This window comes from Plecotus auritus (genome assembly GCF_963455305.1).
Source record: "Plecotus auritus genome assembly, chromosome: 10".
NCBI classification, from domain to species: Eukaryota; Metazoa; Chordata; class Mammalia; order Chiroptera; family Vespertilionidae; genus Plecotus; species Plecotus auritus.
This window is the reverse complement of record NC_137785.1, coordinates 30660929-30681775: the sequence shown is the minus strand read 5'-3', so window position 1 is coordinate 30681775 and position 20847 is coordinate 30660929. Positions and strand designations below refer to the sequence as shown.

General features: G+C 54.0%; 2 protein-coding genes across 4 annotated transcripts; both read right to left on the bottom strand.

Moving 5' to 3' along the window:
* Positions 1-696: 696 nt before the first annotated feature.
* On the bottom strand, positions 697-13968 carry MAG (myelin associated glycoprotein). 3 transcript variants are annotated; one of them, XM_080645650.1, is made up of 12 exons: positions 13875-13968; positions 12198-12257; positions 11659-11726; positions 11120-11488; positions 9649-9945; positions 9305-9562; positions 7895-8155; positions 3468-3755; positions 3023-3119; positions 2187-2280; positions 1890-1927; positions 697-1213 (listed from the first exon to the last, which is right to left on the bottom strand). In XM_080645650.1, exons 3-11 carry the CDS (start codon positions 11702-11704, stop codon positions 1901-1903), a joined length of 1737 nt encoding a protein of 578 aa, XP_080501776.1. In that variant the 5' UTR covers positions 11705-11726; positions 12198-12257; positions 13875-13968; the 3' UTR covers positions 697-1213; positions 1890-1900. The 3 variants fall into 3 exon arrangements, with proteins under 3 accessions (XP_080501776.1, XP_080501775.1, XP_080501777.1); XM_080645649.1 differs by lacking the exon at positions 1890-1927; XM_080645651.1 differs by lacking the exons at positions 1890-1927; positions 2187-2280.
* Positions 13969-16545: 2577 nt separating this feature from the next.
* On the bottom strand, positions 16546-19410 carry HAMP (hepcidin antimicrobial peptide). The gene is made up of 3 exons (XM_080645137.1): positions 19285-19410; positions 18301-18360; positions 16546-18215 (listed from the first exon to the last, which is right to left on the bottom strand). Exons 1-3 carry the CDS (start codon positions 19366-19368, stop codon positions 18111-18113), a joined length of 249 nt encoding a protein of 82 aa, XP_080501263.1. The 5' UTR covers positions 19369-19410; the 3' UTR covers positions 16546-18110.
* Between the last annotated feature and the right edge of the window lie 1437 nt (positions 19411-20847).

The window sequence follows — 20847 nt, the reverse complement described above, 5'->3', positions numbered from 1 at the left end:
TATAAAAAAAGAACTGGGTCAAGAGCCTGGCCACACCACTTACTAGCTTCGGGGCCCTGGAAAAGTCACCTAGCTTCTCCTAGCCAGTGTTTTCCTCTTCACAGGGGTGTCCTGGGAGTCCCTTCCCAGGATAGCCTGAGCCTCCTGGTTGGGCTCAACGCACAGCTGGAGCCTAAATAATGTTTCTTGAACCAAATGGAGTAAAGTTTGAAGACTGAAGTGTCAGAGTGCGGCATGAATGTGAAGGATGGCAGTCAAACCAACACAGGCTCATGAAAAGGCCTGGGGTCACCCCTGACCTTCAGGGCACAAGAGGGCATGTTAGTGAGTGAGGGAAGCCAGCCAGGTGTGGGACAACAGGAAATGGTAGGAACTGTGGCAAATAGGGAGCCCCTAACCCTTCTCTTCCAGTGAGTCACAGTTGTGGTGGTCAAGTGCAAGCACAACACTGTCAGTCGCTCTGACTGTGGCAGAGGCCGGAATGAGGGTTGTTATGTGAAATTAACTAGAAGTCAAATAAGACATGTTGTGAGCCAGATCCAGCCCACAGCTCAGAGTGGGAGCAACTTAATGGTGGTTGGCCTGGGCTCAGGGCTAGAATCCCTGGGCCTTGCCCACACACCCGACAGAGGGAAAGGAGGGGGATGGAAGTCTCCCGCAGGGACAGGTCAGAAATCGTTAGGATCTAGACAGGCATTTAGCTTTGGGGCATTTATTTCATGTCCCTTTAGTATAGACCCTGGGGCCAGGTGTAGGGGAGGAGACCAGGCAGGGGATAGCAATAAATAACACAGACAGACAAAACTTCCCTCCAGACAGATGAGGTTAAAGGAGGTTAGAGGAGAGCCACACTGTGAAGATGTGGTGCTGGCAGGGTAGGGGCAGCTGGGAAGGATGGGGGGCCAGACCCCCAGGACCTTGCTGTCACCTGCTCCATCCCTTTCCTGCCTCAGCCCCCAGTACTTTGGGGAGGAAGGGAGCCCTCAGCCAGTGTGGGCCAGGGAGGGCGCTGAGGGGGTGGTGGCCACATAGGCTGCCCCCAGCTCCCTCACTTGACGCGGATTTCAGCATACTCGGCCAGCTCCTCTGTCAGGGTGTAGCTGTCCTTGGTGGGTCGTTTTCCCAGGTCCGAGTGAGAAAAGCTCAGGTCCAGCTCTGGGTGCTCCCCTCGAAGGCCCAGAAGTCTCCTCTCAGATCCCAGGCGCCTCTCACTCTATGAAGGGAACCAACCCATTAGAAGGGTCCCGTTCCACCTTATCCAGATGCAAAGGCTGGAGTCGCTTGAACCCCATACCTCCAGTTGAGTCCCAAAGCCCCATATGAACCTCTTTTCTCAAGGACCCCCAGCCCAGCCAGCCCCACAGTCCCCACATCCCACTCTAGAACCTTTTCCCATATGGAGATTCCCCCTTCGCAACACCCTCCTCATTGCTTAGCCTAAAAGTTGACTACAAATTCAATGTCTTCAGGAAAACTTCTTCAACATAGGAATTTGGGGGGCACACAATTCAATCCATGACACCTTTCCAGAGTAAAGCCACCTGGTCGGATTTCACCTTTCCAAATGTCTGTACATGTCCCCCCGCAATCTTGGTGATCCTGTAGGTGTGGCTTTGGCTTCCCCTTCATGCTTTTTACCCCCCACCCTCACCCCACCTCCCCACACACACATAAGCCTTTGGACAGACACATAGAACAATGGCCAAAGACAGACAGACAGAAGGGAGTAGCAGTGGGATAGAATAGACAAGGCTAGGGGTGCTGGGCAGGGCAGACTTAACCAGGGACCATCTTGGACTCCTGACAGGGATGCACACATATGCATGACAGCCCCAAGGCCCACCGAGGGCCCAGAGGCAGGCACACTGAGGCCCCCCCCCAGAACCTACCTCCTGGGCGCTCATTCCAGGGTAGAGACCACTCTGGACTATTGGAGAAGGAAATGCTGTCATAGACCTACATGAGGGCTTCCCTTGGGCCTGAGCCCCATAGTCCCCTTCATAGTCTCAGTCTCAGCACCCCTCCCAGCCTAGGTCCAAGCCAGCCCTCCACACTTCCTCCTTGTCCCTCCTAAGGGGCATGGCCTCCCCTCTGCCACTTGGCCTTCCAGGCCTCTCCCAGGACCCCAGTGTCCCTGACATTTAGGTTCTCCAACTTGTCTGGAGCCACAGGTTTCTGGCCCTCACCTTCTCCGGTGCCCCCGAGATGCGGAAGTCGCTGCTGAACAGGACTGGGGGATTGTCCCCTGTGGAGAAGCTGGGGCTCTCTGTCACGTTCTTTCTGTTGGGCAGGAAATGCGAGCCCCAGTGGGACTCCCAGGTCTCCCTCCCCCACCCTTTCTATACCCTCATCTACCTTAGGAATTTGGCCCAAGGGACCCGAGTTGATCCCACCCATCTCTCTAAGATGGGGCAGACAGGCTCTTTAAATGGCCAGCCCTTCCTGTCCACCACCGTCCATCCCTCCCCTGTTTTGTGGCCCCTGGTCTCTACCACTTTTCAGGACCCCGCCTGGCTTCTCCGGGTTCTCTTCATTTGCTCTGGGTCTGTCTGTCCCTCTTGCTGCCAAGATATGGAGCAGGGAGATTAACTCATTTTCAGTAGAGCCACAAGGCAGAAAATAGCAGCACAGTGGTGGCAGATGGGTGTGTTTGGGCTGGGGAGCATTTGTGTTGCCACAGATGTGTGTGGTCATTGGCACTTCTGGAACCACCTGTGACCGACGCTGAGGTTGCAAGCCAGGGGAAGCTGGGTTTCCCATCACACCTCTTGGAGGGCAGGAGGGCAGAGAGGAGAAACAGGAAATGACTGGTGGAAAGTGCTTGGCTCAGGCACTGGCACATGCTGACCTGTAGTGGCTCACGGAAGCAGGACTCCTTTCTCCTCCATTCAGAGGAGAATCCTCAGAGCAGAATACACCCTCCCACCTACACAGGGCTGCCCTCCCTTGCCTAGCCCACAGCCTCCCTCCCCACCGTTAGAGTCTCTCCCCTCCCCCAGGTTGACCCCGGTGGGGCACTCACTTTCTGCGTGTCTGGGTAATGTAGCAGACAATGGCAATCAGGATGGCAAAGGCAACCACGGCTCCCACGGGCCCAATCTTAGCCCACATCAGGCGGTCTGAGGATAGAGAAAACCCAGGTGCCCTCAGACTGCTGGTGGGAGTGAACACGCCTGGGTTCTTAGGAGACAGACCGGGACATCAGCGACAGTGAAAAATATCTGAATAACTGGCACATCCTTCACAGACTGACTAGCCTGGAGGGCCTGGGAGGGCCCAGGACAGTCTAGGCAAACTCAGGGTGGCCTCTCCTTCCTGTCCAGAGGGACCGCTTTACCATATGATCCACCTGCATAGCCTGACCCAGGCTCGGTGGCTGATGGTCAGTCAGCCTTGGGGAGAGGAGCCTGGATCCAGGAGGAGCCCCCTCTGTCCCGTGGCTCCCAGCCCCAGACCACGCCACTCACGGGCTCCCTGGAAGGGCAGTTCCAGGCTCTTGGTGCCGTAGAGGTTGCGGGAGGTGCAGATGACCCGCGGCGGGGCCTGGGCCTGTCCCCGCAGCGTGAGAATGCTAGTGAGCAGGAGGCCGCTGCGCTCCGAGTACACGAACTCCCGCTCTGTCTCATTCACTGTCACGTTGCGCGAGGGCAGCTCGAAGGCCACAGAGGGCTCCGGGTTGGACTTCACCACGCACAGGCACTGCACCGTGTCACGGGCCGCTGCACAGTGGGACTCCAGAAGGATCACAGGAGCAACTGCAGGGGCAAAATCGGACTGAGAGGGCTGGAGACAGCCAGAAGCCAGGACTCCCTGGCTGAGGGCCCAGAGCAGGCATAGCTGTCATCAGGTGAGCTGCATTTTCTCCTTCACACCATCCCTTTACATGTGTAACTTTGCCCACCTCGCAAAACTTAAATCACATCACAGTGCTCCCTGCTCAAACCTATCCTCCAATTGCTCTGTGTCACTTAGAATAAAATCCCACTTATTCGCCTTGGTCTGCAAGACCCTGCGGGACCGAGCCGCACTCTGACCTCTGGGTCTTACCCTGAAAGGCTCATTCCTTCCCGTCACACCAGCCTCCTTGCGTTTCTCGCATTTATGGAGCTGTTTCCCACCCAGGTATTTTGTTTCTCCCTCAGCCTGGAACACTCCCTGAAGGCACCTTCCCAACGCACTTCTTCGCTCCATGAAGGTTCTGCTCAGACCACTCGGATACTCTCTCCTTCTTCTACCACCTCGCTTTGCTGACATGACTCAGGTCCCGCTAAGTTTTCTGCCCAGCACTCATTCCTACCCGGGTTACATATTGATACGGCTTGTCTCTCTTTTCCATCAAGACGGGCTCTTATTCTGTCTCGCTCTGTCACCCACACTTAAATCGTGTCTCTCATTTAGCAGAGCTCTGGGAAGACTTATGGGGTGGCCTATTGAGTTCTGCCACTCCCCTTTCAGGCCATCCTGCAGACGGCCCTGCTGACTCTCCAGAGCCCCCTTGCATTCTGGCCCTCCCTCATGAGAGTCCCAGTGCCACTCGAACCCAGCACCACCCTCCACCCAAGATTCTGTTGAGCTTTGCTGTACTGCCATTTGTATTTTTTCAAGTGGTACAGGTATGATGATTTTCTTTCATTTTCCAAAACATGAAATTATCATCGAAATTTGAATGCTGCTTTTTAAAACTATATTCTCGTTCCCTCCTGGAGAGTCGAGCACTCCCCTCTGCTCACCATAGCCTGAGTTCTGATTCTCAGTTCTGACCAAAACCCATGTACACAGGGGCCAAGGACCCTCAGCTCGCCACCCCCACTTAACTAGTATTTTCAATTTCCAACAAAAGGATATGCAGGTGACAGTGATGGGCCAGGGAGTCATGTGACCAGATGTATACATAATAGAGATGATTCTAATCAGAACCTCAATGCGTACACATATCTAAGTCTAGTAAATCAAAAGTTGAATACCCCCAATTCTGCTTAGGCAGGCATACACCATGCTTGCTGTAGTGTTAACGAATTAACGCACTACAAAATAAACCAATAATGACACACCTGAACGGACAACAATTAAATTTTTAAAAAACCCTTTCGTTCAAGAATGCACCAGTGACAGTGTCTGCCCGAGATGCTGCGGGAACGCTGGCACCCTGCCTGCATGTGCTTAGCATTTTCGAAGCTTTGCAGGCAGCCTGGGACACCCCAATTGACACTAGACAAACCCTAAGTGGCCATCTACTGGCTGGTGGCCTCAATCAGGCCCTCAGCATCCTTGGGCCTCCAAGATGGAGTTCTCATTTATGCAAACAGGGGTAATGGTCCTTAACTCACAGGGCCCACAGGAACTCTGAAGACAGGCACATGATTGTGCTGTAAAGACAAATTAACATACGCCCGAGGACTAATGATTAGGAAAATAGAACCATTCCAGCAGAGGGAGCATGTGAGCAAAGCCTTGGCTTCAGAATGCAGGGCGGACATCCAGCCTGTCATCCAAAGGAAAGATGAGTGGGAAACGGTGAGGCTACCTAAGGCTTATGGAACCTACAGGAAGTGTCAGATGCTGTGGAAGATCACCATCGTTTCCGTAGCTTCATACTCAACTTTGGAGTAAGATACTCTTATCACACTCATTTTTCAGAGGAAATGATTGAGGCTCAGTAAAGGTGAAGTCTCTTGTCTGAGATGGTGCAGTAAGACAGAGAGAGAGCTGGCATGTAGACCCAGATGGTTCAGCTCTTGGGTAACATTTCAGTTTTCTTCTCTTAAACTGGTTTGGGGTAAAGAACAACAGTCCCCTCTCCCAATCACATTGTTGTAAGAATAAAATTGCCAATACAGGCAAAGGGCTCAGACACTCCGTAAGGGTGAGAGCCTCCTGCAGTCCCCAAGCCATGCTGGGCTCTGGGGTGGGCAGGTAAGGCTGGGAACCCTGCACAGACTGGGTACCCACCATTGTCAGTGAGCACTAAAGCCAGGTGCTAGGGGACATAGACTTTAGAGCTGAGGCTGCACTCCCAGAGGGAAAGCACTGTGACACGGGCTTGTAGACACCCGAGGAGCTTAGCCGGGAGGTGGGGGGCGGGGGGGGGGGATGTCATAGCTGCTCCGCTACTCCAGTGGGTTGATGGCTTTATATTCCAAAATCTATTTGTTTGGGGTTTTTTGTTTTGTTTTGCTTTTTCCCATTTCTTTCTTTTGATTTGTTTGTTTTTTAATCCAGATTAAGTGAGTCCTTGGGTGCTAAGACCTGCAGGGGAGGTGAAGCAGCTGAGGTTTAACAGCTGGGGCAGACAGGAGTCCAGGAGAATCTTGGCTCTGACCAACCTTCCTAGCTGCATGAGCATGGGGAAATTCTGACCTTCATTGTACTTAGTTAAGGACTAATGATAACAAACACCTGTTTCACAGGGCCACCAGGAGGACCCAGCAAAGCCACCTGTAGAGGATGGAATCGTGACCCAGAGTAGGCCCTTTATGGCCATTTGCTGCAACTACTCTTACTATGCAGGGGGGGTGGGGGAGAGTGACTGACAATGTACATGAGATGGTGTTGTGTGTATGTTCAGTGGGTTCTGACTCTTAAACTTAAGGACCACTGGCTTGGGGTGTGACAGAAAAGAGGGTACATCAGAAGAGGGAAGCTGGGCCCAAAGGGCACACATGGAGAAGACAGTGCCACAAAGCCCATACATGGTGACCACATTGGATTCTGTGAGTGACCAGAGACTGAAGGGAATGTGGCCAAAGATGAAAGGTCAGCAAAGAAGTGGATGGCCATGGCATTGCCCTGGAAGATGGCACTCCGGGAATGAGCTATAGCTACAACATACTGATTATCACCATACATGCAGAATATCACGTATGGACTGTGCTCAGTATCTTCTGGCAAACTTGTGTGGTGGGGACCATTATAAGTGAAGTAATTGAGGTTGAGAGTAGTGAAGTTTGGAGACTAGTGCCAGAGGTCAGGTCAGAGCTGAGGAGGAAGCAGGAAAAATGGAAATATGGAGGTGACATTCCAGAGAGAGTTGCTGACGGAGGGGGGGGTCAAAACTGTGACTTGGGAGCTACAACCCAGAATGGTGGCCAGTGGGCATCGGTGTGTTAGTGGTGCTCTCCATAGAGAGGATGCTGGAGAGGCACCAGCTGGCAGTGGAACACTGAGTTTCATTTCCAAGGCAGTTAGCTTTTTATGTGCATCCAGCTCATCTCTCTAGCTTATATCTGTTTATAAGCTTGGTGTCTTTTTGGTGTCATTCCCCACCTCTCACAGAGCCACACAGCCCTTTGCACATAACCACTGCTAGACCACTGACTGTATTCTGATGTAATAATGCAGGATGAAGTAAGCTTTGGGCGCTACAGAAGAGTGGAACCAAACTGCCTGGATTTGAATCTTAAAATTCTGCCATTTCCTAGCTGTGTGACCTTGGGCAAGTGGTATAACCTCTCTGGGCCTCAGCTTCTTTCTCTAGAAACTAGGGGCAGTGATGGAACCCCCCTCACAGGGATGTCATAAGGATGAAATGAGTGGGTCCCTATACACAGCTTCCAACAATGCCTGGTACGTAGGGATGCTCCACAAGGGATAGATATCATGGTTACTATTTTAGTTAAAGGGGCAGTGGCCATGGGATCCAGAGTCTCCCTGGTTAAAAGCGCACTCCAGGATGTGGAGACAAGTGTTCTCAGGTGAGACTGGTATTTTCTTTCTGTGGATTCCACTTTCCTGCCTTCCCCATCCTTACCTGCTGGTGCAATGTTAACTCTTGGTTGGGATATGTGAGTACCTCCAGTTACCCAGACGTCCCTATTGAACCATCTACCTCAGGTGGAGGGGAGACACAAGTCAAGCCAGCTCTCAGCGGGACGGGGGGTGGCGGGGGCATACTCACACTCCACGGAGAGGTTGAAGGCGGTGGCCCTCTGACCATACTGGTTCTCGGCCACACACCAGTACTCTCCATCATCCTCAGGCGTGACAGCCGGCAGCTCCAGCTGCAGCTCCCTCTCGTAGATGACTGTAGCCAGGATCTGCTTCTCTTTGAAGATGGTGAGAATAGGGTCTGGGTTGCTCTCTGTGGAGCACAAGATGGAGACCGTCTCCCCCTCCACAGCCACCACTGTCACGTTCACTGTTGGCTTCCGGGGTGCATCTGGGAAGCAGAACAGGGGGCGATGGTCAGATGCCAGGAGGTACCTCTTCTGCCAGCCAACTTCCACCCCCAAATGTGACCCATACACCCCAATCCAAGCACAGCAGCTCAGGATGGCTCGGGGAGCCCCAGGCCGGGCTGTCCTGTTTACAAAACAGGGGCTCTGCAGCCAGAATGCTTGTGTCTGAGTCCGGGCCCCGCTCCTTCCAGCTGTGTGTGGACCTATGTCTTAACCTCTGTGGGCCTCGTTTTTTCTTATCTGGAAAATGGGCTTAATAACAGTTCTAACTCCGCAGGGGTAACTGAGAACTCAAGTAACAGGCACTGTTCCAGCCTGAACGAGGTGGAGGAAGATCCCTGCCCATGTGGGTAGTGGCCATGTAAGTAAATAAAATATATCATTGGCAAATTTGGGATAAGTGCTTTGGAGAAAAATAAAGGGAGGGATGGGAAGTTAGGGTGGTTACTGTTTTAACTAGGATGGTGAGGGAAGGCTTCAGTGAGAGTAGAAGGAGGTGGGAGGAGCCAGCCTCTGGGATGCCTGGGGGAAGAACATTTGTGTAAAGTAGTCAGAAACTGCTGAGTAAATGTTGGCTGTAGCTGTCATTATTATTATCCACAGCCCTGGCATTTTGCCTCAATCAGTATTTGTGAATGAAAAATGAATGAATGACCTCTCCTGAGTTCCTAGCTAAGAATCCTGTCTGATTAGCCCCCTCCTCTGGGGTTCCACAATGTACAGGTGCACACAATGGGCTGGGTCAGGCCTGGGGTCCCCCCTACCCTCCCATTAGAACTGCAATGGGACTCATTTAAAAGTCAGATTCCTAGGGCCCAGCCCTGATCTATTCCCAGATCAGCCAGGCTGCCCCAGGAAATGGAATAAAACCAGCTTTCCTGGGTGACAGGGACCACATCTGTCTTCTGCTCCTGTCCTAGGCATGAGAGTGGTACAGAGTAGCTGTTCACTAGATATTTGTGCAAAGAATGAAGGAATGAATGAATGCCTTGACCCACAACCCTCCTCTCCATCTTCCCTCAACCACAGTTCTGTTCCTGATGGCCCAGCCCCGCCCTGGGCAGGGCCCCTTCCCCCCAGTCCCTACTCTGCAGGCCAGTGCCAAGTGAGTCCATAGGGCGGCCACTCACACATGACGCTGAGCCCCACGGTGCGGTTGTCCTGGCCATAGGCGTTCTCTGCCAGGCAGGCGTAGACGCCGTCCTCCCCGGGGGTCACTTCATCCAGCTCAAGGAACAGGCTCTCGGCCACGGCCTCCCGAAGCACCATGCCGTCCCGCATCCAGGTCAGCAGCGGCGGCGGGTTGCTGTCTGCCCCGCAGAGCAGGCCGACATGGGACCCCTCGATGGCCTCCACTGAGGAGTTCATCTCCACAATCACAGGGGGGTCTGAGGCCAACGACACAGTGGGATCAGCAGGCAGGTGCAACGGGCCCCACCCCCCAAACCCAACCCCGGATGGCACCCAGGCTCACACTTGACATCCAGACTGGCGTAGCCCTCGAACTGCAGGGTGGTGTTGGGGAAGGAGGCCTGGCAGCCCAGCCGAAGGCCATTGGCCTCCCTAGTGGGCACGAAGTGTAGCAGTGACACCTGCACCCACGTGCCCTCGTCCTCGCGCAGCCGACCCAGGACAGCCGGCTCCCCCAGGCCATCGTGGCCCAGCCAGCTCAGCTCCGGGCGCAGCTCTGGGCAGTTGTCAGGCACCAGGCAGCTGACCTCAACTTCTGTGCCTGCCACCACTTCCAGGGGGACCACAATGTTGGGGGTGTCTACATGGGCAGGGAGAAGGAGGATGGAGGAAGCAGACATCCCCACCTTGACCAGCTCCAGTCCTGGTACCTGGTTCCCTCCCCTTGGATACAGAATTCCCTAAAACGTTCTATCTGCCCGATTCCCTTCACCCAGAGCCCTGCACAGACCCAACCACCGTGTAATAGTAACGAAACAACAATGTGCTGGTCTGAGTCCTTCACAGCATTGCGTTTGCCTTCCAGCCGCGCTAGCAGGCAGGTAATACTACTTTACGCATTCTGCAGCTGCGGAGACTGAGGCCACAGAGGGTAACACTGAGCTTCAAACCCTGTCACTCTGGCTTGATCACCTGTGTCATGACACTACCACATATTCCTTAAGAAGCCTGCTTCCTCCCCATGTCTGATTTGGTTTACTTCCGTGTGTGTGTGTGTGTGTGTGTGTGTCTGTGTCTGTGTGTGTGTGTCTGTGTGTGCGCGCGCGTGTGTGTGTGTGTGTGTGGTGTAGTCTCTCTCTGCATCAGGCCTGTCATCCAGCTCTTCTTAGAGACTCACGGCTGACGACAGCCCGAATCTAAGAGCTCCAGGGTAGGGCTTCTCAGGCACTTGGCAGTAGGAATGTCCGAAATCAAGCAGTGGGCCCTGCTCTGATGGTCAAATCTGGCCCAGAGCTGCATTTTATGTGGCCTGCATTTAGGAATTTAAAAATTTATATATCTGAACCAGCAGCTAATGTTTAGGAATTAGGAGATCACAGGAAATACACAATTCTGGTTGCCCAGCGCGTGAGCAGGGCTGGCGCCATGTGCCAGGCACGTCTCTGAGCACTTGACAAGCACTCACTGAGCTCACGGGCTGCCCCTGCCCCCACTGCAGAAGAGGAAACCAAGGCTCAGAGAAGTTAAGTAACTTTCGCACAGTTGCCCAGCGAACGCAGCGATCAAGAGACCTTAGCCCTATTTCTGCCCCCCCCCCCCCCCCCGGCCCCCGCCTCGCTTCCCTTTGAGGGCCACGAGACTGCTTGGGGCTCCGCTTTGCTCATTTCAGTCATCTGCCTGGTCCGTGTGGGGACCGGCTTTGCACCTCCCAGCCTAACAAGTCCCTGGGTCTGTACTGGGGAGGACTTCCTGCTACACCCCTGCCTGCCCCAGGGATGCCCCTGCCCCACTGCTGTGCAGCCCCGGGGACTCACTGATGATGTCCAGGACGCTGTGCTCGGAGAAGGTGTACTGGTTGTAGCCCCCTAAGTCCCCGCGGAAGTAGTACTTGCCGCCAAGCTCGGGGCTGAGGTTGCTGAGCAGGAGGGTGCAGTTGCGCAGGCCCAGGTCCCCCAGGAGGCGGCTGCGGCCCTGGAAGCTCTCGTGGACGACTTGGGTGCGTGACTTGAAGACCACAGGGGGGTAGTTCTTCGGGTAGGGGCTGTTGAAGTACCAGACGCCATGCACAACGGCAGGCCGCAGCTCGTCAGGGAAGTCAAAGCGGCAGGGGATGGAGACGCATGTGCCCTCGAAGGCCGAGATGGACGAGGGCATCCAGGCACCCCAGTGACCCCCTCGAGAGGCTGTGGGTGAGTAGGACTGCTGAGGCCAAGGGACATGTCCTGACCAAATCACCTGCCCCATTCTCATCACCTGCCCCCAGCCTGAGGGATCCAGGGACCCATAGAAACAATCCCAGCCTGCTTGGGGCCAAGGCCCCAGAATCCCCAGCCATCCCCTTCCCCGGCATTACCTGCAATCATAATCCAAAACAGGGGCAGTGCTGTGAGGAATATCATTTTGTACAGCGTGTGATGACAGCTGGAGAAGGGACAGGAGGGGTGAAGGGTTAGGGGAAGGGGTTCTTCTATTAAGGCTTCAGGAGGGGGCTTGTTCAGACATAGGCGCTGCTGCTATAAATATAATTACAAACATGTCTATGGCATTGACCAGGTACCAGTCCTCAGTGCTTTACTCTGCTATATTAATTCATATGATCTCTTTGAGGCAGGTGCAGTTATTACCCTCATTTTACAACTGAGTTCCAGAGAGGTTACGTAACCTGTCCACGCCACACAGCTGGTAAGCATCAACTAGGACAAGCCCTATCTGCCCGGCTCCAGGTGTGCAGACTTAACCCCCAACTGTCCTGTCTCTATGTGTTTGTAAGATGCTGACAATGATCTTCAGCACCATGGTGCCCCCGGGGACCCTCAGGAAGTAATGACAGAGCCGAGCTGGACCAGCAACAGGAAGAAGGGGGAGCCCGGAGGAAGGAACCCTGTCCCTCACCTCAGTCTCCCTGAGTTGAGAATGTCTTCTGGTCCCACTTGAAGATGTCAGCCTGCCAACCTGGAATAAGAGTCAGACAGGTGCAAGGGGGCGGGAGCTTGAGCACCCCCGTCCCGCTCAGCATCTGCTATGAGTTGCTGCCTGTTGTAAGGCTGCCTGCCCTTGGATGCTCGGACCCCTCCCACACAGCCTAGCAGCTACTCTACATAGGGTCACTCCTCACCCCACCAAACTACCAAGAACTGTGGGGAAGGAAAGGGGAGTGACAGAGCCTTGTGGGGGGAAGGGGATGAGGTGAGTGGGGGGAGCCCTGGGGGTGGTAGGCAGAGACTCAGTGCCATCAATGACTGGGTTTCACAGCATCAGCATTCCCAACATGCCGTGTGAATTCCTGCCGCCCGCTCCCACCCCACAGACGGCCCCTGCTGTCCCCACCCTCAGCAGAGGCCAGTGCCCAGCACAAAAGAGCCCTGTTCCCTCACGGGGAGGGTGCTGCATCTTGGGGGACTCCTGGGGTAGGTGGGGTGAGAGAAGAGACACACTCCTGGCTGGGCTCTATGTGGGGCCAGGAAGGACCAGGGGTTGGGAGGTCAGGAGACCCTCCTGGCTGCTCTGTAGGTCCCCTCAGGGTTGGAGACAGGGTCTCCAAGTGGCTGCCTTTCCAGGCCTTCACCACCCTCTTCCCACAGACACAGATGCATACACAGCCAGACACATGCAAATGCTGCTCTGGAATATGATAGATCTAGACCCAGCCAGAGGAGCAGGCTTATACCACAGACACTCATGTGGACACCTGGTCAGGACCCTACAATGTGAACAGGCACTGAGACTCCTGTGCCCGCAGACTGTGCCTGCACACACAGTCACAGAAGCACACCTGCACTGACATTGGCACCATGTTCAGGCATGCACGTGAACCTGCCTGCATGCCATGCTCACAAAGACACACGGCTGCACACCCACACTGACGTGTAGCTAGGACAGACCTGCCCAGACACATACTGATGGACACAGGCAGATGATGGCAGTGATTGTGACTCTCCAGGACCACAGTGCATAAACGTGCATGGCACAGCTGTAGTAGTGAAATTCACAGGGGCAGTGGGATTTAGGAAGAGCAGGTCTAAAAAAATTTTTGGTGGGGATGTGATGAAAAAAAGGTTGACAAACACTGATGTAAATTCAGACCCACCCAGGGTGGTACGCGCACACACACACACACACACACACACACACACACACACACACCCCTTGTTGTGCGCCCAGGTGCTGGAACTTGCTCACTCAAAGCCCACTGCCTCACCCCCTCCCAGAGGGCAGGATGCAGGTATCTAATCACCTGGGCATCAGTCAGCTCTTCACCCAGCTCCAGGCCATTTCCACCACATCTGCCCCAAACTTGGAAGCCCCAGGGCGGCTGATCCTGCAGAACCTCCACCGCGAGGGGTGCTGAGGAGGGCCCTTCGTTCTTTCTCTGTAGTTTCTTCCCAAAGCCCTATCACTGTCCTGCCATGGTCCCAGCTCACTCCAAAGTCCCCAGGAACACCATCCCCATCCTAAATTAGTGGCAGTTCACAGTGACCACCCTCACCTTGCACATACCTCGGGTGCCCCTGCTTCATGGCCCTCTGCTCCCACCCTGTCCCCGGCCCCTCTTGGCTGCTGTGTACTCACCAGGATGCTCCTGTGTCTGCACCCTCTGCTCCTCACGCCTGCTTACAGTCCCTTGGCCTCCCAGGGTCTAGGCCCCCACTTGCCGGCCCCTCCTTCCCGCCCCCCCACCCCCGTGGGTGCCAGGGACCGCCTGCCTCCAGGGCCCAGCTCCTCCCTGTCCCGGGGGAGGGGGGCACAAAGGGGCCCTTGTCACCACTGCTCCACTGGGCAGCCTGATGCCTGGGTTCTACTAGCTCCTTCCTGGAGGGGATGGGGGGCTGCCTCACTTGCTCCCCTCTCCTGCATTGCTGTGCACCCTGGTTTGGAGTCCCTGGGAGGGCGTTCTAATATCTCTGAACATCTCAGACAGAAACAGAAGGCATTGTCCTCAGCATCCAGGGAATCTTGGTGGCAATGACAGGTACAGCCCTGGTCATGAGAGGCAAGAGGCCGGTGTGGGCGGGAGAGGAGACAGGACCTTGCCATTCTGGGCTTCAGTGTCACCTCCCCCTCCCTTACAGTCACTTCCCTGGTCACAGTTGGTGCCTGCATCCTGGTCTATTTTCTTCTAGGCTCTTCTTGTCATCAGAAATGACCTTAGGTATTGACTGTCTCCTCTCACGAGCACATGACCTCCAGGAGGATGAGGGCTTTGCCTGCTTGTTCCCAATCTTTCCTGCTTGTAGCACGGCTCCTGGCACAGCTAAGCTTCATAAATGCGGGGTGGATGCATGCGTGTATCCGTCCGATACCCTGTGGCACCTTCTGACTGGAGGCCTTTGCGCTGATCCCTTCCTCCTGGAAAGCTCCTCTACCTCGCCCCACGCCCACTCTGCCCTAGCCAAAGCCACCGAGTGGATGCCACTTCCTCTGGAAGCCGCCTGCCTTCTCCCAAGCCAAAGTCCCTCACTTAAATGTGGCTGTCCCTCCACAGCCCTCAGCACATCTGCTCATCTGCACTATCAGTGAGCTCCTTCCCCACCAGCCAGGGACTTCCAGAGGGAAGTGTTTCTATCTGTCTGTCTGTCTGTCTGTCTTACTCAACCTGTCTGTCTTACTCCCCTAGAACAGGGCCCCAAGGGTATTTGCTGAGGGCTGTGCTGACTCTGAGCAGGGTAGGGACCCTCTGTGGGCAGATTCCGCGTGATCCTCCTGCCATCCAGACCCTTCCATTGGCATGATCTTTGCAAAGTGGTGGTGGGAGCGGGCAGTGGTTTGATTAAGTCAGTAGTGCTTTGACTGTGAGCTGCTCAGTCACACTGGGGCATCTTCTGTGGGGAGGGAGGGAGTGTCCTTCCTCCCAAGGGAGAAACTGGGTGGATGGGGGCTGAGGGGCGGGAAATCCCTCAGACAGGGAATTGAGGAGTGAGAGAAGGCTGGACGGAGGGGGAAGGAGAGTCCCATCCCCACATCAGGCTTTATGATGTCAGACTCTGCCCGTGCCTTTCCCAGTCAGGGACAAAGGCCCATTGAGAGCGGGGTGGGGCTTGACCGCCCAGGTCCTGGAGAAGAGAGGGGCCTGGTGCCCGGGCTTTGGGGGAGGACACCATGACCTGGGATACTCATGTTACAGCCTTCAGTGTCAGCGCCAACCCCCTTGGTTCATGTGCCTGTGCTGTTTGGGGGTGAACTGAAGGCTGTCCCTGAGAGAAGGATGCACAGGCAAGTGAGTCCCATAGACAGCACTGGCAACTACCACTGAAATCTGAAAACTCCCGTGCCCAGAACACAGGACTGGGGGACTGGAGAGCATAGGCCTGTCTAAAGGGGAGAGGCGCCACTCACTCACACCCAGCCCCCAGCTCTGCCAGATCACAGGTCCTTCCCCTCAAGGCAGATGATAGTTTGCTAGGGACACTGTAACAAAGTGCCACAAAACGAATGGCTTAGAAAGTTGATTATCTCACTGCGGGAGGCTAGAAGTGGGAAGTCAGCATTTTGGCATCGTACCTTCTGAGGGCTAGGGGACAGGAGCTGTTCCTTCCGGTCAAGCCTCCCCCTGGGCTCGCAGATGGCCACCTTCATGTTCGCCAGGCGTTCTCCCTGGGCGAGGGCCTCTGTGTCCAAATACCCCTTTTATAGGACACCAGTCCTCCTGGCTTGGAACCTACCCTAATGACCTCATTTTAACTTAATAACCTCTCTACAGACCCTCTCTCCAAATAAGGTCACAATCTGAGGTACTGGGATTTAAAACTTCAACTTATATACTTGAAGGAGAGGGACACAGTTTAACCCGTAATATCAGGAGTTCAGATTTTTATGTGCCATACCTTGTTTTTTAAGTATTAGCCCCATTGTATCTAAAAATACTGTGCAGTGCAAGCCAAACTCAACTCAGGGCAGATCAAGCCCTCAGGCCCACTTGTTTAAAGCTCTCTTGAGTGAAAGCTGGTTCTTGGTCCAGCCAAGAGGCACTTGCTGCCCTCAGCCAGAGTTGTCAGCTTTGTACCAGGAGTCTTCCGAGTGACCCCCACCCCCAACCCTGGCCAGTAGCATCAGTATGGCCTGGAAGCTTATTAAAAATGCAAGTTCCATGGCCTCATCCCAGCCCTGTGGAGTCAGCAACTCTGGCAATCTGCCCCCTAGCAGATTCTGGTGCACAATGAAACTGGAGCACCTCTGCTTCTCTCTAGGACCGCCCGGAGAACTTACTAAGATGAGCAAAGAGTACTCAGTGTCATTAAATGTAGTCATTTCAGGTTTCCCACCTCCTAGGCATTTATTGAGGGGGTCCGAGAGTCCTCTTCCTTCCCCTCTATATTGATCCTTTATACTGATGAGGCATTTGACAGTTTCCAAAACCATTTCACTCATCCCTTGCTGAGCTGCTCAACAGCCCAATCAGCTGAGCACTGTAGGGACACTTCTGTCCTTTCACACGAGGAGGTGGGGGTCGGGGGGTGGGGTGGGGGCGTGGAGGAGAGAAGATGCCTGCTCCATCCTGCAGCAAATAGGAGGCCAGGCTCTCCAGCTTGCCTTCCTCTCCCGCCCCTTAGTCTTGGTTCAGGAAATCCTCTCAGCAGAGGAGCCTCTCATGGCTTCGAAGGCAGAAAGCAGAAGTTTGTGGGTTACCAGACTGATCCAGCTCCAAATTGGGTTTAGTTTCGCTCCCAGAGTGTTGATTTTAAAAATCAAATTCCTTTAATCAGTTGCCAAAATTTTAAAAATCAGAAAGGACTGCCACCTTCTCTTGGAAGGAAGCTCTAGCCATGTTTGGCCTGCCTTTGAGCATTGCAGCCATCAGAGGGAGCCACTTTAGATGGGATCTAGGCCTCCCCACTTCCTGTCCACACACAACACTGAAGCCAAATGGCCAGGCCCTTTATCATCACACCACTGCTGATGTTTTCTTATAGGCTAAGAAGATAGTGAAATGCATCTTTGTTTCTATCAAAAATGGGAAAATCGGATAAATTGAGAGGCATATGGTTTTTAAAAAGAATGGGAGGGACCTTAATTCCTTGTGAATGGTGTTCTCTTCTGTGTGTCATGTGCAAAGTGTGTCCTTATTGAGAGATTACAACCTAATGTGCTCCTGGGAAACAAATCCACACCTTCCTCATTTACTGCATCTGTCTGCAAGGCCAGTGGTTCTCAAACATTTTGGTCTCAGGAACCCTTTCTGCAAAATTATTGAGGACTCCAAAAACTTTCATTTAAGTGGATTATATGTATAATTGCTTAACATATTAAAAATTGAAACTGGGAAATTTTTAAAGCACAGCTACAATCCATTAGCCATCAGAGTGATGATGTCATCATGTCACAGAGCTTCTGGAAAACCCCATTGCACACTCATGTGAGAATGAGAGTAAAGGAAACTAGTAACATCTTAATAGTGTCCGCCTGTGGGGCCTTGGATGGAGCCCCAGACTTGACTTTGAGAACCCTGGCTAGGCATTTGAGTTTGTCACCCATTTCAAAACTTAAAAAAGAAACTTTAATTTTTATTCCCTGCTATGGCAACAAAAATTCTAGGTCTTAAGTGGGGCTTCAAGAAGGGGAAGAACAGAAAACAAATGTCTTTCACCAAGCTTCCTTGCAACCTCGACACACAACCCGCACATCCCACTGAGTACGCCCTTACAAGACAGCAGCCAGGCAGGCCTCTGGCATAGGCCTTTGGCAGGGAGAAAGGGCAACACTCTGGTTTGGAAAATAAAAGCTAGAACAGTCATTTTATTCCGAGACCATTTACCAAGTGTTAGAGGGCGGCAGGAATAAATAAAGGAGGGAGGGGAGGGCAGGGAGACTCTACGTCTTGCAGCAGATCCCACACTTTGATGGATAACAGCAGCCACAACAGAAGATGCAGATGGGGAAGTGAGTGTCTCGTCTCCTCAGCCTCTGCAGCCCAGGCTGTAGGAAGGAAGGAAGGAAGGGTGAGCAGGCGTGGGCTCAGGGAAGGCTGTGAGGCTCTGAAAGGAGGCCTAGGTGTTCTCACCATCAAGCCAGCTGTGGCTCCAGTGGTACCCTGGGTCTGGAGGTCTGCGAGTTGTGTTGTCTGTGAAAGCAGAAGGAATGCTGAGAATGGCAGGGGCCCGGCAGAGCTGCATTTGCCACACCAACCCCTTCTTCCCGGGGGTGCCCGGTGCTCAGCTAGAAGCCTTGCTTCCTGGCCTTCCTCACCTTCCCACGGGCAATCTCCTTCCTGCAGACACCCAGGTCTCCTGCTCTCTCCATAGCTGCTGCTCTTCTTTGGGACGTCGCCCTCCCTGGCCTGGATGCCACCCCTCACCCATAAAAAATCTGCCTCCATCTTGCCCCTACAATCCGTCCCTCACACATATCAGTCGTGCTGTGGCTTTACCCATTAGAAAAGCCTGCAGGGCTCTTTCTGCACTTGGAGGAACATCAGGGTTTGCATGATTGCCCACTAAGACTCGGCATGTCCACCCCTCAGTCTCAGCTCCAAGCACCACCACCCACTTCCTACAGCCTCTGATTATCAAGTACACCATGCTTGCCCCACCTCGGGTCTTAGCTTGCCGCCCCCCATCTCACCCTCCAAGTCATAGGTCAAATACCATTTTCTCACAAAACACCCCTGCTTGACTGCCAGCTCTAGATCTCACCTATTCCCCCACCCCCCACCACGATCTTTTGTTTTTTTTGACTAATTCCCTGACCAGATTGTAAGCACCCTAAGAGCAAAAATTCTTCTCTCATCTACCTTGTGCGCTGCTTGATCCCGTTTAGAATAAGACTTTATACAGAGTAGGCACTCAATAAATGTGGAATTAGTTTGGGACACCCAGTCCCTGCCACTCGGACCCTGTCTCTGTACTTCAGGCAGCTGCCCCTCCCCCCTTTGCCTGCCTTGCCATCTGCCCAGTCCTGTGGTCTCCATCTGCCCTCAGCAGTCCCCTCCGAGGGCCTGGCTCTCCCATGTGGCTGCCCGCTGTGCCCAGGCCCCGTGGGCTCTCACCTGGTGCAGAGCTGAGGCACTGGCCAGGCTGGCCAGGAGGAGGAGCAGGAGACAGGCAGCCTGGATCCGCACATTCAGTGCCATTGTGCCGTCTGGCTGGTGTCCTGCTATTAGGTCTAGGACAGCTCTGGTGTCTGGGCAAAGTTACAGTCGCTTTTATGGGGCCAGAGGCGGGGGGTGCTAAGCCCCCTCCCCTTTGTCCTAACTCATTTCCAAGAAGGTAGTGGCGCCGAAAAGGCGGGAGATAAGCGGGAACAGAGTGACAGGGAACAGGGTTGTGTCAACCTCAGCCAGCAGAGGTGTGTACAGGGGGTGGGGCAGATGGGGCCACAGACACAGGCCTTTAGCCAGCCACCTGAGAAACACTTTCCCTAACATGACATCACCTTGTTGATCTCAGAAAAAATTCCCTTTTGCCACAGAGGTTGAACAGGTCAATGAGCAGGAGCAAGGTGTCCTCGTTCCCCACCCTTCCCTGACCTCCTCATTCACATGGGGGGTGGCTATCACTTACCAGGGTCCTTTGGGGTGCCACATACCATTCCCTCAGCTTCGGGTTCTGTTCTGTAGGGAACACTGCAACTGCCAGATGCAGGAGTTTGCGCCAGCATGAGCATGATCTTTTACAAGTGTCAGAACCTTAAGAAGTGGCCTGGTATCCGGAAAATGTTCCTGTGAACGTTGGACCACGGAAGAGCAGTAACAGTAGTGGCTGCACCTCATGCCCCAGCAGGTGTACGACTCACTTTTGTGTTAACCTAGCCAGGTCCGCCTGTCCTCAAAGCAGTGCCTGCTGCCCCATCCTGGGCTCTGCACTGTATTCAGGGCCCTAGCTGCCTACTCAGCCCATTTCCAAGGATCTGGCTTCCCAAGCACTGCTCCCTCTTAGGAGCCCACCATGCCTACCCGGCTTGCTTTCCTCACTTGACAGGAGAGGAACTGAAAGCCAAGATGGGGCTCTGCCAAGATCAGAGGCAGAGCTGGCACTCCAGAGTAGGCAGCCTGACTCTGAGGCCTGTGCTCTGATCACCAGGCTTTCCTGCTCCCCCAAACACAGGAGATCAGTGGGCTGGGCTAGACCTGGCTCATACTGGCTCAACAGAGCCACTGTGCACATCTCATCCCACCTCCACATTCAGTGGCATCACCTTGGTATCTGGACACCAGCAATGGGGTATGTACACCACATCAGCCAACACTACAAACCAGGGTTTGGGGGCGAGAGCTGGTCCCTTAGAACAGCGGTCGCCAACCTTTCGGACCTCACATACCACCAGTGGTCCGGTTGGCGACCACTGCCTTAGAACACCACTGGGCAGGAAGAACCAAGGCTCCTGACTGTCCTGGCCACTACCTGAACCAGAGGTAGTGGGTACACACAGCCCAGAGGACCCACAAACTTAATTCCAGAGATGGGACTTCGGCCATTTGGGATCTGACTCATTCATAGATCATCCAGTGTCAACCTTACTGGAGCCTGGAGATGCTGCTGCCAAGGAATGAAAACTTCTCCCCTGCCCTGAACTATAGCCGAGCTCATTCAAAACAATAAGAATGGGGGCC

What these genes read in the sequence shown, in the direction of transcription:
- MAG (XM_080645649.1), bottom strand. Translation starts at nt 11,704, where the DNA reads ATGATATTCCTCACAGCACTGCCCCTGTTTTGGATTATGATTGCAG. An exon ending in CTTCAACCTCTCCGTGGAGT is followed by an intron (nt 3,756 to 7,894) that starts GTGAGTATGCCC and finishes TTGCCCCTGCAG; the next exon opens with TTGCTCCTGTGATCCTTCTG. An exon ending in ATTACCCAGACACGCAGAAA is followed by an intron (nt 2,281 to 3,022) that starts GTGAGTGCCCCA and finishes CCTGCCCAACAG; the next exon opens with AAAGAACGTGACAGAGAGCC.
- HAMP (XM_080645137.1), bottom strand. Translation starts at nt 19,368, where the DNA reads ATGGCACTGAATGTGCGGATCCAGGCTGCCTGTCTCCTGCTCCTCCTC. An exon ending in GTGCCTCAGCTCTGCACCAG is followed by an intron (nt 18,361 to 19,284) that starts GTGAGAGCCCAC and finishes CTGCTTTCACAG; the next exon opens with ACAACACAACTCGCAGACCT. An exon ending in GAGCCACAGCTGGCTTGATG is followed by an intron (nt 18,216 to 18,300) that starts GTGAGAACACCT and finishes TCCTTCCTACAG; the next exon opens with CCTGGGCTGCAGAGGCTGAG.